At 39.1% G+C, this 13,710-nt stretch overlaps 1 protein-coding gene across 2 annotated transcripts in view; it reads right to left on the bottom strand.

Moving 5' to 3' along the window:
• Window positions 1-13,710, bottom strand: part of LOC124309248 (regulating synaptic membrane exocytosis protein 1) — a 1,429,783-nt gene that overhangs the window by 779,728 nt on the left and 636,345 nt on the right. For both annotated transcript variants that reach the window (XM_046772697.1, XM_046772698.1), the window contains exon 6: window positions 4,697-4,951. In XM_046772697.1, the coding sequence (XP_046628653.1) occupies window positions 4,697-4,951 (255 nt within the window). The remainder of the gene's footprint in view (window positions 1-4,696; window positions 4,952-13,710) is intronic.

The raw sequence follows: 13,710 nt of genomic DNA, 5'->3' as shown, positions 1-13,710 counted from the left end.
GAACAAAAGTATAAAGTCCTAGCTTGAGGCTGGATGGAAATAGAAGAACGGGACAGAGACTATAAGGTTACTACAAGGATTGTGCGAGAGTTAGCAAGTGGAATCAATCGATAAGGAGTAATTGTGGAAAATGAAAAGGACATGAGGCTAACAGTCCAGATGTAATGACATCATAGGACCGGTATGTTGAACTGATCAGAACAAAAAAATTAATTTTCGATAATCATTCGATTAAACAGGGTCCAACTATAAAACCATATGAATATTTATAGTTGAAAAACCGGTTAGAAAAATACAACGAAGACCAAAAGAAAAAAATTCCGTTCAATGAAATTACAAACCAAGAATGGTAGGGTCAAAACCTAGTCATGTTGAGAACGCCTTCGTACAGACCACTCGAACCAATATTAAATGCTATTGAACTGTCGAATGTAACTGCCGCTGATAAGTTAGAGTGATAGAATAAGCCAGGTTAATGGGAACAATTAATAGCAGTGTGTAGTGCGCACATAATTAGGTATTCTGTACCCGTATGGTTGAAATTTTTCTTCTGCACAACTCTGCAAAGCATTCTTTCAGAGATCATTATCCTAAAAATGCGTTCTCAATCGACTCAACAAATTGAAAATACTCGATGAGGAAGTATTCAAGTTACTTCAATTAATTCTATGTGATATGAAGAGGCTGGTTGGCTAAACATTGTTACTTATTATCAACGTCATTACGACATATTTGTGGACTGACAATGAGTATTCATCAAATTAGATATTCTTAAGTTACAAGGATTCTGATCGAGAATTCAAAAATACGAAATACTGCATTCGTGAACAAAAGCTTGGATATCGATGCTTCATTTTAACTGTTTGAAAATGTAGATGAGAAATCCAGTTGATATGTTTTGTTTCACTTCTACACGATGAATTATTTTATTAAGAACATCACATTTTACATAGTTAGGTGAGCGGGTCCACGTCACTTGACTCAAAAAAAGACCGTCAACTCACGGATCTTTGCGTCATTCAAAATATCCATGGTACTATGTAAAAAAAAAGCATTTTAAGGTTTATAAAATTTTTTCAAAAATGGCGGAGTTAGAGCTATGTGAATTTTTGTAAACCACTGTTGCACCGCTATGTTCCAAAATTTATATCTCCGAAAGTATTCATCGGAGCGAACTGATCCTGCAATCATTCTCTTTGTAAAAGACTGCGCATCGATACAAAGAATTTCATTTGAAAAAAAAAATAATTTCTTTTAATCTTGTTTCAGTGTTTTTTTTTTTCGATTTCGCTGCCAATTCCTCGGTACTCACAACTATTCACGGAGACATTTTTTTTTCAGATACCTGTATCCTTTTCCATCAATCTTAAAAAAAAATCTATGGAAAGAATACCTGGGCGGGAGAAAAAAAAAGAATCGTCTCGTCGCGCGCCGATCCACGTCAGCGTTACTCTTGCGATCTCGCTGTGTTGCGTATAGTGGAGTTAAACTTCATTTCATGCTCTTCTACTTACACGGGCTATCCATTCTACGAAAATAGTTATTCCACCACCTTAGCCCTTCCGTATCCGTCTACTGGTCATCCGCATGGTAGAATTTTATCGAAGTGAGGTCAGTCGCATAACACCAGGTCAAAGAAGCTGCGTAATCGTCGAAAGAAATGGTAAAAAAATATCGGTTTAGGAGCATCTGATGTCGAATAATCTGAGAGAATTGTATCGATTGTTCCGTGATCGATATCCGGATAAAAAAATCGATTTTTCTAAATTTGCAGAGTTGCGCCCGAAAGAATGTATTTTGGCAGGACCGAGTGGCACACATACCGTGTGTGTTTGTACCTATCACCAAAATGTAAAACTGATGACGATGGGCGCAAATATTAGTGATTTACTTAAGAAAGGAGCTGTGAATTTTCCGACCTATCAGCATTGTTTAGCTCAAATCGTTTGCAATCCATCACAGTTACAGTGTCGGTTAGGAGAATGCTCGAATTGTCCTGGTGAGAATATCATCGAAACATCATTGCAGGAAGCGTTTGCGAATAAGTTCATCGACGATGTTACTTATATACGGTGGATATCAGTGGATCGAACGTCTTTGGAGACACTCACCAAAAAGTCCGAGGATTTTATAGATAACCTCTGTGATCAATTGACAAAATTGGTTGCACATGATTTCATTGCGAAGCAGCAAAGTAGTTATTGGCAGAAGATGAAAGACAGCTTGAAAATTGGTCAATGTTTAGTAGTATGCAATTTCGTTGAGAATTATGCATTTGTTGTACAAGATTCCACGCAAGGGTTTCACTGGAACAATAAATAGGTGACTATTCATCCAATCGTGGTTTACTATAAAAGTTACGGTGACGACCAGTTGTGACATTTTAGTTTCGTGATAATTTCCGAGCATCTGAAACATAATGCAGTTGCAGTTCATTTATTTCGGAAAAAGTTCATCAACTTTATGAGAGAGAAGTTTCAAAATTCGATTTCTATAGAAAAAATAATTTATTTCTCCAATGGAGCAGCTTCTCAATATAAGAACAAAAAAAATTTCGTAAACATAACACATCACTTTGAAGACTTTCAACGCCAAGCCAAATGGCACTTTTTTGCTACATCACATGGAAAAGGGCAGTGTGATGGTGTTGGTGGAGCTGTTAAGAGATTAGCTTCACGTAGGAGTTTACAACTAATTGGCAATTCCAATCCTATTCAAACACCGCTGAATCTATATAATTCGGCATGTTCTTATTTTCGGAGCATATCTTTTGCGTACTGTAGGTCTGCAGAACATCAAGCGGAAGAATATATTTTACAAAATCGATTTGATAAAGCCTTGACAGTTCGTAGCACTCTAAAATTACATGCGGTAATTCCAGTATTTCATAAACTCGTCAAAACAAAATTATCTGCCGCATCAGAAAAATTTGGTTCGACGAAAATTATGAATCAATTTCAAATAGAGGTGTCCTGATAAGCGTTATCCTGCGAATCATCGTTAAAAATATCGTTCCTTTTCAGAGCCACCAAAATATTGCAAAAGATCCATTAGTCACATAGCACAAACCGAGTAAAATAGAATCAAACGCAATTCTAGCACAGGTGTATTCAACGAACCATAACCGTACTGGAATTCTCAGAACAGGTATGTATAACTCCGAGAAAGGATGCCCAGTAGACGGATACGGAAGGGCTAAGATGATTGAATAACTATTTTCGTAGAATGTATAGCCCGGGTAAGTAAAAGAGCATCAAATGAAATTTGACTACACTATACGCAACACAGCGAGCTCGCGGGAGTAACGCTGACGTGGATCGGCGCGCGACGAGACGATTCTTTTTTTTCTTCTGCCCAGGTATTCTCTCCATAGATTTTTTTTCAAGATTGATGGAAGGATACAGGTATCTGAAAAAAAATGTCTCTGTGAATTGTTGCGAGTCCCGCGGAATTGGCAGCGAAATCAAAAAAGAAAAAAAAAACACCGAAAAAAGATTAAAAGAAATTATTTTTTTTTCTAAATAAAATTCTTTGTATCGATGCGCATTCTTTTACGAAGAGAACGATTGCAGGATCAGTTCGCTCCGATGAATACTTTCGGAGATATAAATTTGCGAACATAGCGGTGCAACAGTGATTTACAAAAATTCACATAGCTCTAACTCCACCATTTTAAAACAAAATTCAAAATACTTGAACTGGTACTTTCTTTCTTTGACATATTATTACGGATATGTTGAATGGTGCAAAGATCCGTGACTTGACGGTTTTTTTTTGTTTTGAGTGAAGTGATGTGGACCCGCTCACGTACTTGAACAGATTTTTTCCAGCAGACAGCTCGCATTGCTATTTAGTGATCATAATTAATATCAATGCAATACGTTATGAAATAAGATATTCAACTTTTACAACATAACAGAAGCCTTTCAATGAATATAAGGTCAAAGTCTTCTGAATAAAATGATTTATCATGCAGATTGAAATTGTGACCTTTTACGAAATTTTCAACTCACTTCAAGCGGGTTAAAACGAAGTACCAATATCTAGGCTTCTGTTTATATTTCCCATATTTTCCATATCTGTATTTTCAAAAAGACCTTTCGTAATTCACGAATAGAATAGGGTTGCCGTTTATGGATGGTGCACTGTCCTTGGCCAACCATGAAAAGCGTTTCAATTGTTTTTATTACTAGAAATTCATTCCGTTATTGATGCGATCCAAAGAATGTCTACTGCGTTAAATAGAACTGCAATATTTGCATACTCAATTACTTGAAAATAAAATTTTATACTGCTCAAAGCCAACCAATCACTTTTGTGTTAATTGTGGCTAGGCACTTATTTACACGTTATGGATGAAGATACAAATAGAACGATCTTCGATTGATGGCTACAATCTACATACGGTACTAAAGTCGCCAAAAATATGTCAAACCTATATCGTAATAAAATTACTGTGGTCATGAATTTTCGACCAGACAACCTCCTAAAATTTTTTTTTCAAACAGCTTTGAATGAGTTTACGTAACGGAAGTAACTTCACTCGACTTTAAGTAACTTCACATCACTTCAATTTGTAAAAATCAATTGAGATCAATCTCAGAATACTTGTTATAAATATTCCGATCGAACCTGCAGCTTGCATCGAGTTTCAGACGAAAAATTTGTTACCAGAATCTTGAATCGGGTCACCTACCTTCTCGAGTTCTTTAAGACTAGCCGGCGATACGTCCGAGTGTCGTCTTAACTCTGGACTTCTTGGTGGTGCCAAACCGCTACTGATGCCTCCGACGTTGCTCCCGGTCTGACAGCCAAGTCTAGCGTCACTGTGCCTTCTCTGGAGTGCCTCCAAAACTGGAACGTCTAGGAGCGAATCCGTCGACTCTTGGGTCACGACTGGCTGCACACGGGAAGCGACCTTCCGCCGACATACGCTGCATCGCCATGTCGCCTGAGAAACACGATTCGAAACTCAACTCAAGAGACTTTCTTTACGTGGATAGATAAAATTCGTAGTAGGATTTCCAACGAATAAAAAATGATAGGATGTACAGTTCACTGGAAGAATGAGCCTAATGAAAAACATTGTAATTCATTGATCTGAATATTATAGAAAGGAACTTACAAGAGTAGCAGTGATCATCGGATGATTCATCACTGTACAAAGCAATTCAATTACTAGGACTGCTATCAAGTACGATCAAAATATTTGGTCGTTATTGATAATAATAATAATAATAATAATTACTTCCAAACCTACCATATCCTTTTGAGTATGCACCCACAAGCAACTAGCTTGGGGAGGGTAAAGAAGGGTTATAATTATCAAACCTGTGTTTTGTAGAAAGACAAATTAACCTTATTTTGATTCATATTAGGCAATCTGTAAAGAATATACTATCCTCGAACCAAGTAAAAAACAATATAATTTAAGTATTGACAAATCGAAACAAAAATGTAAACTTTTCAAAATTGTCAGGAAAGAAATTATTCGCGTGGGGATTTTTGTTTCCAAATTCTCTTTTCTTAAGTTTCACGTTTCAAACCTTGAATTTATCATTCATCTTAAGATTTTTATGTTACCGTCGAATCTCCGCCAGACGTGATATAAAGTTGTTCGATCTCGATTTGAGTGTATTCGGATACTCAGGAGTAAACCCGTATCTCATATTGCATATCGGGTAGAGAGGATTCAGAAGAATATGAAGTACGAGGAATGCAGCAATGTTCGTAGGTTAAGGGTAAATCAAACGGTTTATTTCACTCAGTGAACTAATGTATATGATATGGTAACGATAAAATATTGACTCTAGGCTCAATGTGCCTTTGGAAATGGGAGTAATTATCAAGACTCAGAACGCTTTGTTTACGAGGAATATTTAGTACTCTTTCGAACAGTGATTCTGGGACCCCTGATTTTTTAGCTAAGTCAGTTACATTGGCAACGCAGAATCCACCTACAGGCTAAATCTTTCTGATAAATAATATAACTCGTGACAGTCAATTCCAACCCAAAAATACAAAGAAGGGACAATTCGTTTTCAGAGGAACAATGCAAGTGGTCCGAAAGTATGTTGTTATCATCAAGTTATTAGAAGAAACGATGAAGAGGGTCAGAATTGGCGGAAGAAGAAATTGAAATCGGAAATTTTACTGTGAAATCTTAATATATGTAATTCTTATGTGCGTTTGTAGTAATTCTGTGACTTTTGAAAGACTTGTCCGGTTGAGATCATATTCGTAAAATATATTTGTATTGTCAAGACGATGATAAGTAACTATTAAAAGACTAATTTTTTTGACCAGGGGTTAGATTATGATCAGTTTTAGGATAGGTCATTAAATTTGAATGCGGGCGGAGAACAAGATGCTGTATGGATCCCTAATTACCTTCGGAGAAAAGCAGTTGACGACACAAGCATCGCACCGCAACCTATTGACCACAGTTATCATTGTAGCTAGAAGCGATGGGATTATAATGGAGAAACGTTAAGGAAGAATTACGAAGGGCTACGTAATAAGCATTGTCCATAACTCACAACTCGTGAATCTCAAGATGTGTTTTAATTTAACAAACTTAACTTTGCTGCACATAATGACAACACGCTGATAACGAATAGAAACAGCGCCGAGGCATGGACGAGTTATTTTCAGTAACACGTTTCCAAAACCTTGGAAATTCTCAATAAGCTGAGGTCACATTTACTAACGAATAGTTACAAGTGCTCTAACCTTACTTTCTAATTTTATTTGTCAAAAACTTTGTATAAATATCGATTAGAATATAAAATTCTATATTTTAATAATTATTTGAAGGACACTAATAATACTCTCTAGGGCCACTGCGTACCTCTTACAATACAAATTGAAGATTTTAACAATTCTTTGGATGCTGAATCAAAATGCTCTCTGGCGCATATTTACGCTTCTGACAATATAAAATTCTAAACTCAAACAATTACGGGACGAAGACTTCGAATACGCAGAAAGGGAAGGGTAGCTATTCATCTTTAGAAATAAAGAAGTTTTCTTCATATGCAAAGATTATCGTAGGTTACTTTTGGGCGTAGTTCGTTGAGTGCCACATCCACGAAACAATACACGTCACGTCATCAGCTTCCTTATTGTTATAGTTGCGATTCGTAGACTTAATATGCAACTCTTTAAATTTGAATTAGTAAATATATAGGATTATGAGTATACCACCGGAAAAACCCAGTGCATGTACACTGATGAATCGTTGACTATTTACTAATATTCCACTGATTTCCAGTAGATCTCCATGTAGACTGATGTTTTCCAGTAGTATAATCATAATAAAAAAGATCTTGACCTCAATATGTTTGTCAAGAAAATTATTGGATATGTAGGTCCAAATTGAACAACACCTTTATTTCCATGTTTTGGCCCGGTATAGGCCTCAGGGATTTTAAATTCTAAATCAACAGAGAAATAAACCATTCTACAAATTAACCAAATGTAACATCAAAAGGAAATTACAACATATGTGGAACAAAAAGACCAACCTTATGCGTACGGATGAAGGTTTATGTACCCTGAATAATAGCTGATGAATCTTAACCAGTATATAATATTAACCATAGAATGCATATAGCAGTAATGTCTTCTTACTGTGTAAATGGAACGTGCGTAGCATGTCACAATTTCACATTACGGTAAAGAATAGATGTTATATGTTAACATGGTTTGTTTCTTTGTTGATTCAGAATTTAAAAAAATCCCTGAGGAGGGCCCATACCGGGGCCGAAACGTTGGAATAAACGTGCTATTCAATTTCGATCTACATATCCAAGAATTTTCTTCACAAACATATTCAGGTCAAGATCTTTTTTATCATTCAATTTTGCGAATAATTGTGAGAGCGATGGGCTTTTACCAGAATATAACTCAAGAGTTTGGCGCTCATACCACGATACTACTTAGAAGATAGTCAGCGTCCTCTTTGAAGCTTTCAAGACTGAAAAACGAACGCATTTTTCTACTTAGATAAAAGAACCTTGAGTTACCCACACATCTTCAACTTTCTCAATTGAACTTTAAGAGGTCATCCTTCAGCTGCACGACCTATAAACAAAAGTTTAACCACATTCTACGTGAATTTCAACTCAGATTTTTGAACTAAAATCAGTAGAATAGTACAGAATTTAGAGGACATAGTACCAATTTCACCTTTAGATACGAGAAAGAGATTCTTTTCCTCTCAAAATCAAAAAATTTGAACGGAATTTCACAAGACTAAAATCTCGAATATGAAAAATATCAACAAACTTTTGAGTTTGAGCAACAGTATTAATAGAACTACTCTCAATCATTCTACTTGGCTAGTCAATTTATCTAATACCATGATTGCTAAGGATGTGAAATCCATCATGTGCCTGGGACCGAAACATGGTTTGCCCGTTTCGAAAAATTAAGTCCCAATACCTTACTTCATTTCCGATTTTGAGGAGAAAATCGATGCTTTCCATCATGATACTAGACCTCAGGTCAGAACGACTTTTGCAAAGAAAGTTACCAATTTCATCAATAATCCTTGTCCAAAAGGGAGGTTTGATTTGAAACCTATGGTTTGCCCAAAATTCATAAGGAAGGAGTGTGTGCACGAGTAATCGTCTCTTTTATCAACACTTCTACCAATTATTCATCTAAAAATTTGAACTCTTGATTAAATGTTGAGTCGATCTTACCGAAATCACATATTAAAGACAGTTTTACCCTAGTAGAAAAAATCCGAGGTCTTTCTCTTCCTCCAGATTATGTTCTAATATCCTTAGATGTAGTATCATTGTTCTCTAATATTCCTATTGATCTTGCGGTTAAATCTATCAAAAACGTTCGAATTTAATATCACACAATCGTACGATGAATTAGTTATTGCCTCACGTTTATGTTCTGATGCGTCCATTTTTAAATTTTACAATAATGTCTACCACCAGACTCTTGGGCTACCCATGGGCTCACCGCTGTCACCTATTCTTGCTAACTTGGTGATGGATGATCTTGAGTCTTCTTGCATCAGCCAGCTATCATTTCAATGACCTTTTTATTATCAGTACGTAGACGACATTTTAACGGCAGCCCCTCTTGATTGCGTTAACCAACTTCTTAACACCTTTAACAGTTACCACAACCGCTTAAAACTCACGAACTTGAACGTGAGGGTTGCATTAGGTTTTGGATGTGGTTTCAATTAACAATGTATCTCTACGGACTGGTATCAGAAGCCTACATGGTCGCAAAAATATCTGAATTATGATTCTCACGACCTCAAGTCTTACAAAATCGGCACAATTCTTAATCTCGCAGATAGGGGTATCAGACTGACGAATGATTGTTATCATGCGAAGAATTTGAAAATCACAAAATAATTAGTATTTAAGAATAATTATCCGACTAAGCTAATCCAATTTAATAATACCATTAACAGACGTTTGAATCATATCCTCTCGAATTACAATAACAACTCTATTCCTAGCTCCCTTCTAACTAGAAACAATCTTACATTCATTCCGATCCTTTATGTTGCTGGAATACTGGAATCATCGAACAGATCCTCCAAAAAATACGATGCAATATTTGTAGGTAAAAATTTCAACGCTCTACGTTCAAATTTTGATTCAGGGAAAGACTTATTAGTTAAAGAGAGGCACTCAAATATGGTTTATCAAGTTCTTTGCAAGGATTGCAATAAGACATATATTTTCCAAGCGAGTCTATTGTTATCCACTAGAATTAACGAACACAAGAACAATATTAAGAAGAGTGTCGATCCGCATACCGCATTAACTAAACATTGTCTAAATTATGATCATTCTTTTGACTTTGACAACACAAAAATTTTACATTAAGAGACTGATTATTATAAACGTATCATATTGGAAATGCGTAGCATTGTTGGTCATAAAGACGCAGTTACTTTAAGACAAGGTGTTGAAAAACTTAGCAACACACACATAAAACTTATCACCGACACCTCGTCCAATCGATAAGTTACCGACTTATAAGGCTAATTCTTTAAACCTAAGTAGGTATGGCTCTACAACATCTACTATCTCTTAGCCCCGCTCTCTTCCTCTTCTTTTCTGTCGCTGAAAGTTCTAAATTCCACGTGCAACTCGTACCTTTTGTTGTTCTTTGAAGAACTGTTTATTTAACCGAAAGTCGCATGAAGGAGTGGGAGAAAAGGAGAATCGAAAGGTTAATCAGCCGGCCCACCTATTTATTATGATGATGGTTGCACCAAATCTTGGCTTTCTCTAATTCCTTTCGTATACTAAATTTGAAGGTTGGTTCGCAGTTGATCTCATACTTTGTGTTTTGTTCCCTGTGTTTAATTTCACTGTACGCTTGTTCTAGTTCCCCCTTGATGGGTTTCAGTTCTGGAGTACACTATAAAACTCCTATTCTGCTTTTTTTCCTTGGTCTCTATGGAATTAACGCATAGTAGCCAAAAAATGTTCCACTATCCCGATAAAACCTGGATCATTAGATAAGGTTAGTTCGTTTCCATATTGTATTACCTACAAGATTTTCTGTACTTCATTGAATTATTAACATATAAGATGTATTCTTTACCAAAATGTGGAATTGTGACATGCTGCGCTCGTTCCATTTACACACTAAGAAGACATTACTGCTTTGTGCATTCTATGGTTAATATTATATACTGGTCAAGATTCATCAGCTATTATTCAGGGTATATAAACCTTCATCCGTACGCATAAGGTTGTTCTTTTTGTTCCACATATGTTGTAATTTCCTTTTGATGTTACATTTGGTTCATTTGTAGAATGGTTTATTTCTCTGTTGATAGAGAATTTAAAAAAATCCCTTAGGAGAGCCCATACCGAGGCTGAAACGTTGGAATAAAGGTGTTATTCAATTTTAGTATAATTATAACTGTTTCATGTTTAGAGAGAAGGGTAACATCTTATTCATCACTTATGTCAGTCAATGTGTCATCAGCTGCAAACATCAAATCGCAACAGCACGTCGAAGAAGTATAAAAACAACAGGCTAGAAGTAACACGATCCGCTTGACTTGGGGACCAATAATAACTGAGGGTCAAACACGTGAAAGCTGAATTAGGTTTACGCGGTGACCTTAGCTTCAATGTTCGCTAGATACTGATGGGCATCTCCATGGTGGTAATAACTACAAAATGTCCACTACTTAATGCGATAGCCATCGACTTCTATGATCTTCAGCATTCGGTGGGGCATCAATGCTGTCATAGCTTCTGTATATTCGGGCTTATCTCGCATCTATGCCTTGCACCGTAGCGAATTTTCAACCCTGTCATCGAACCGCACCTCCACTCCCAGACGGAACCCAATAGATCTAGCAAACGAAGGGAGAGTCCCGCCGTACCGCATGGAACGACGATCAGAGCTCAATTTAGGTTTTTTGTATAATGGCTAATGCCTGTTGTTTTCCCCGCGAAATTCTGTAAGGTTTCTGACCCTGCTGTCTTCACTGCCGAGCCCGACAATTCAACATCGTCTGCGCTGCCGACGAGGGAACCGGAGGGCAACGCCTACAACCGGCGCGGTTTCCGAAGCTCCGTACCCAGCATTCGCGCTGTTGGTCGGTAACTCTACGCTGCCGCACGTGCCAACATCGCCGCCATTGCCCAGGGGTCGAGCTGCCTCCACTCAAGTCAACTCCAAAGTCCGGCCTTGCCACCCGGCACACGTTACGACCAACTGTAATCTCCCCCTGGGTACTCCGAAGCCCAGAGACCGATTTTCAACCTGCGGCCCTCGCCGATAGCAACACAGAGCGGCTGCCTACGGTCCCGTTAGTCTCGCCGTCACGACGGAACGTCTCTTGCCACTGCCGTAGCACCACCGCGGCAGCGCACCATACGGAGCGCTCGGCTGCCTCACTCTCCCTTGCGTCATAATACGAAATGGTTATATGATTGAGTTGTCGAGTCAAGTCTTGAATTATTATTATAGTTTGGCCGTACTGCTTGCCGATTTCCTTCTTGGTGAACTGCCTCGCCTATCAACAGTAGTGTATATACAAGAGTTCTGGACGACACAATGGCAGCGCCTCCCCCTAGCTCCCCCCTCGACCCGAGAGTTCTGGACCACACAATGGCGCGCTCCCACCTGGCTCCCCCCTAGCTCCCCCTACCTCTCCATACTCCCCAAAAATCCGCGGCGTTACCCCCCCCCTGCCCCTAAATTCGCGGCCCTCCCCCCCCCCCCCTTCCCCTAAACCCCGCCCCCCCTGCCACTAAATCCGCGGCGGTACCCCCCCCCGTTGATCATTTTCGCGGTTTGTCGCAAGATTACTATTTTCAGAGGATTTGACACACACACACACACACACACACACACACACACACACACACATTTTTTATACCTGCGCCGCCCACTACCTGCTTTTCGTTGACCAATTTCCATTGCATGCTTGGGAAGCTATACATTGGTACTCTACTCGCAGCATTTGCACAGATTTTTATACTTAGGTGGGCATCCATCGTAGGTGGCGGCGGGTTCGCGGCGAGGGGGAGGGGGAGAGGGTGAAAACCTGTTCTAACACGCTTTCAGGCAAGATGCAGCTGCGGAAGCGGGTCACTTCAAACGAGCAATGAACACCAAGAATTTAGGAATGGTGGGAGGGGGACTGCGGACCCCGTCGCCTCCGACGTCAATTTTTACATGAATTGCATCATCTCTGCAAAACCGGGAAAGCAATGAAACCCAAAAATTTGGGGATAGGGGGATGGGTAAAGGCTGAGCCCAGTCGTCTCTGACGTCATTTTTCCTTCCGAGAGGCGCAGAACGCAGTGCGCACCGCATATCTGACGTCATTTTTCCCTCCAAGATGCGCAGAACGTAGTGCGCACCGCACCTCTGACGTCATTTTTCCCTCCGATATGCGCAGAACGCAGAGCGCACCGCCCCCAAATTCTTGAGATTCATCTGTATTTTATCTGTATAATGCAAGGTGCATCTTAAGACTCATCAGTCTTACACAATACGTGCAAGTGAAAACTTCAGAATACCTTCATCATCCGCGTCAAAGTCATGGCCGTCAAAGCGTATATGGGACTTGCAGAGCAGATGGAGGGGACGTACAATTTGCTGAGAGAGCAACCACCTGGAGAAGAGAATGGCGCTGCACATCGTCCAGAAAGGCGTCCAAATTTTTATGACGGAGATTTGTGACAATCCCCCTTCTGATTCGGCTAACAAAAGCACTATCCACATCGTCCCACTGTACACCCGCAGGAGTACCGATATTTCCACCCGTCACCACTGTGCGCTGCTGCAACTGCTTGATCTTCGTCACCCAAGATTGCAGAAGTGTGATCGTATCTTGAATCCGTATTTTCGCACCAACGGTCGTTCTTCGTTGCATGGAAATATCGCGCAGAACTTGGATATTCGTAATTCTAATATCAGCCCAATGATTGATGACAGCGTCATTCTCTTCTCCGGGTGGTTGCTCTATCAGCAAATTGTACGCCCCCCCCCCCCCCCTCCCCATCTGCTCCGTAAGTCCCATATACGCTTCGACTGCCATGACTTCAACGGTTATAGGTAACAATTGTATGTCAGAGAAAATGAAAATTATAGGCTTTTGACTTGCACGTATCGTGTAAGACTGATGAGTCTGCATCGGATGCATTGAGCTTGTATATAGGCCGAGGGATCGCAAGAATTTGGGAACGG

Source organism: Neodiprion virginianus, chromosome 7 (assembly GCF_021901495.1).
Source record: "Neodiprion virginianus isolate iyNeoVirg1 chromosome 7, iyNeoVirg1.1, whole genome shotgun sequence".
In the NCBI taxonomy this organism is placed as follows: Eukaryota; Metazoa; Arthropoda; class Insecta; order Hymenoptera; family Diprionidae; genus Neodiprion; species Neodiprion virginianus.
The sequence above is the reverse complement of the archived record's forward strand: the minus strand, read 5'-3'. Positions and strand labels throughout refer to the sequence as shown.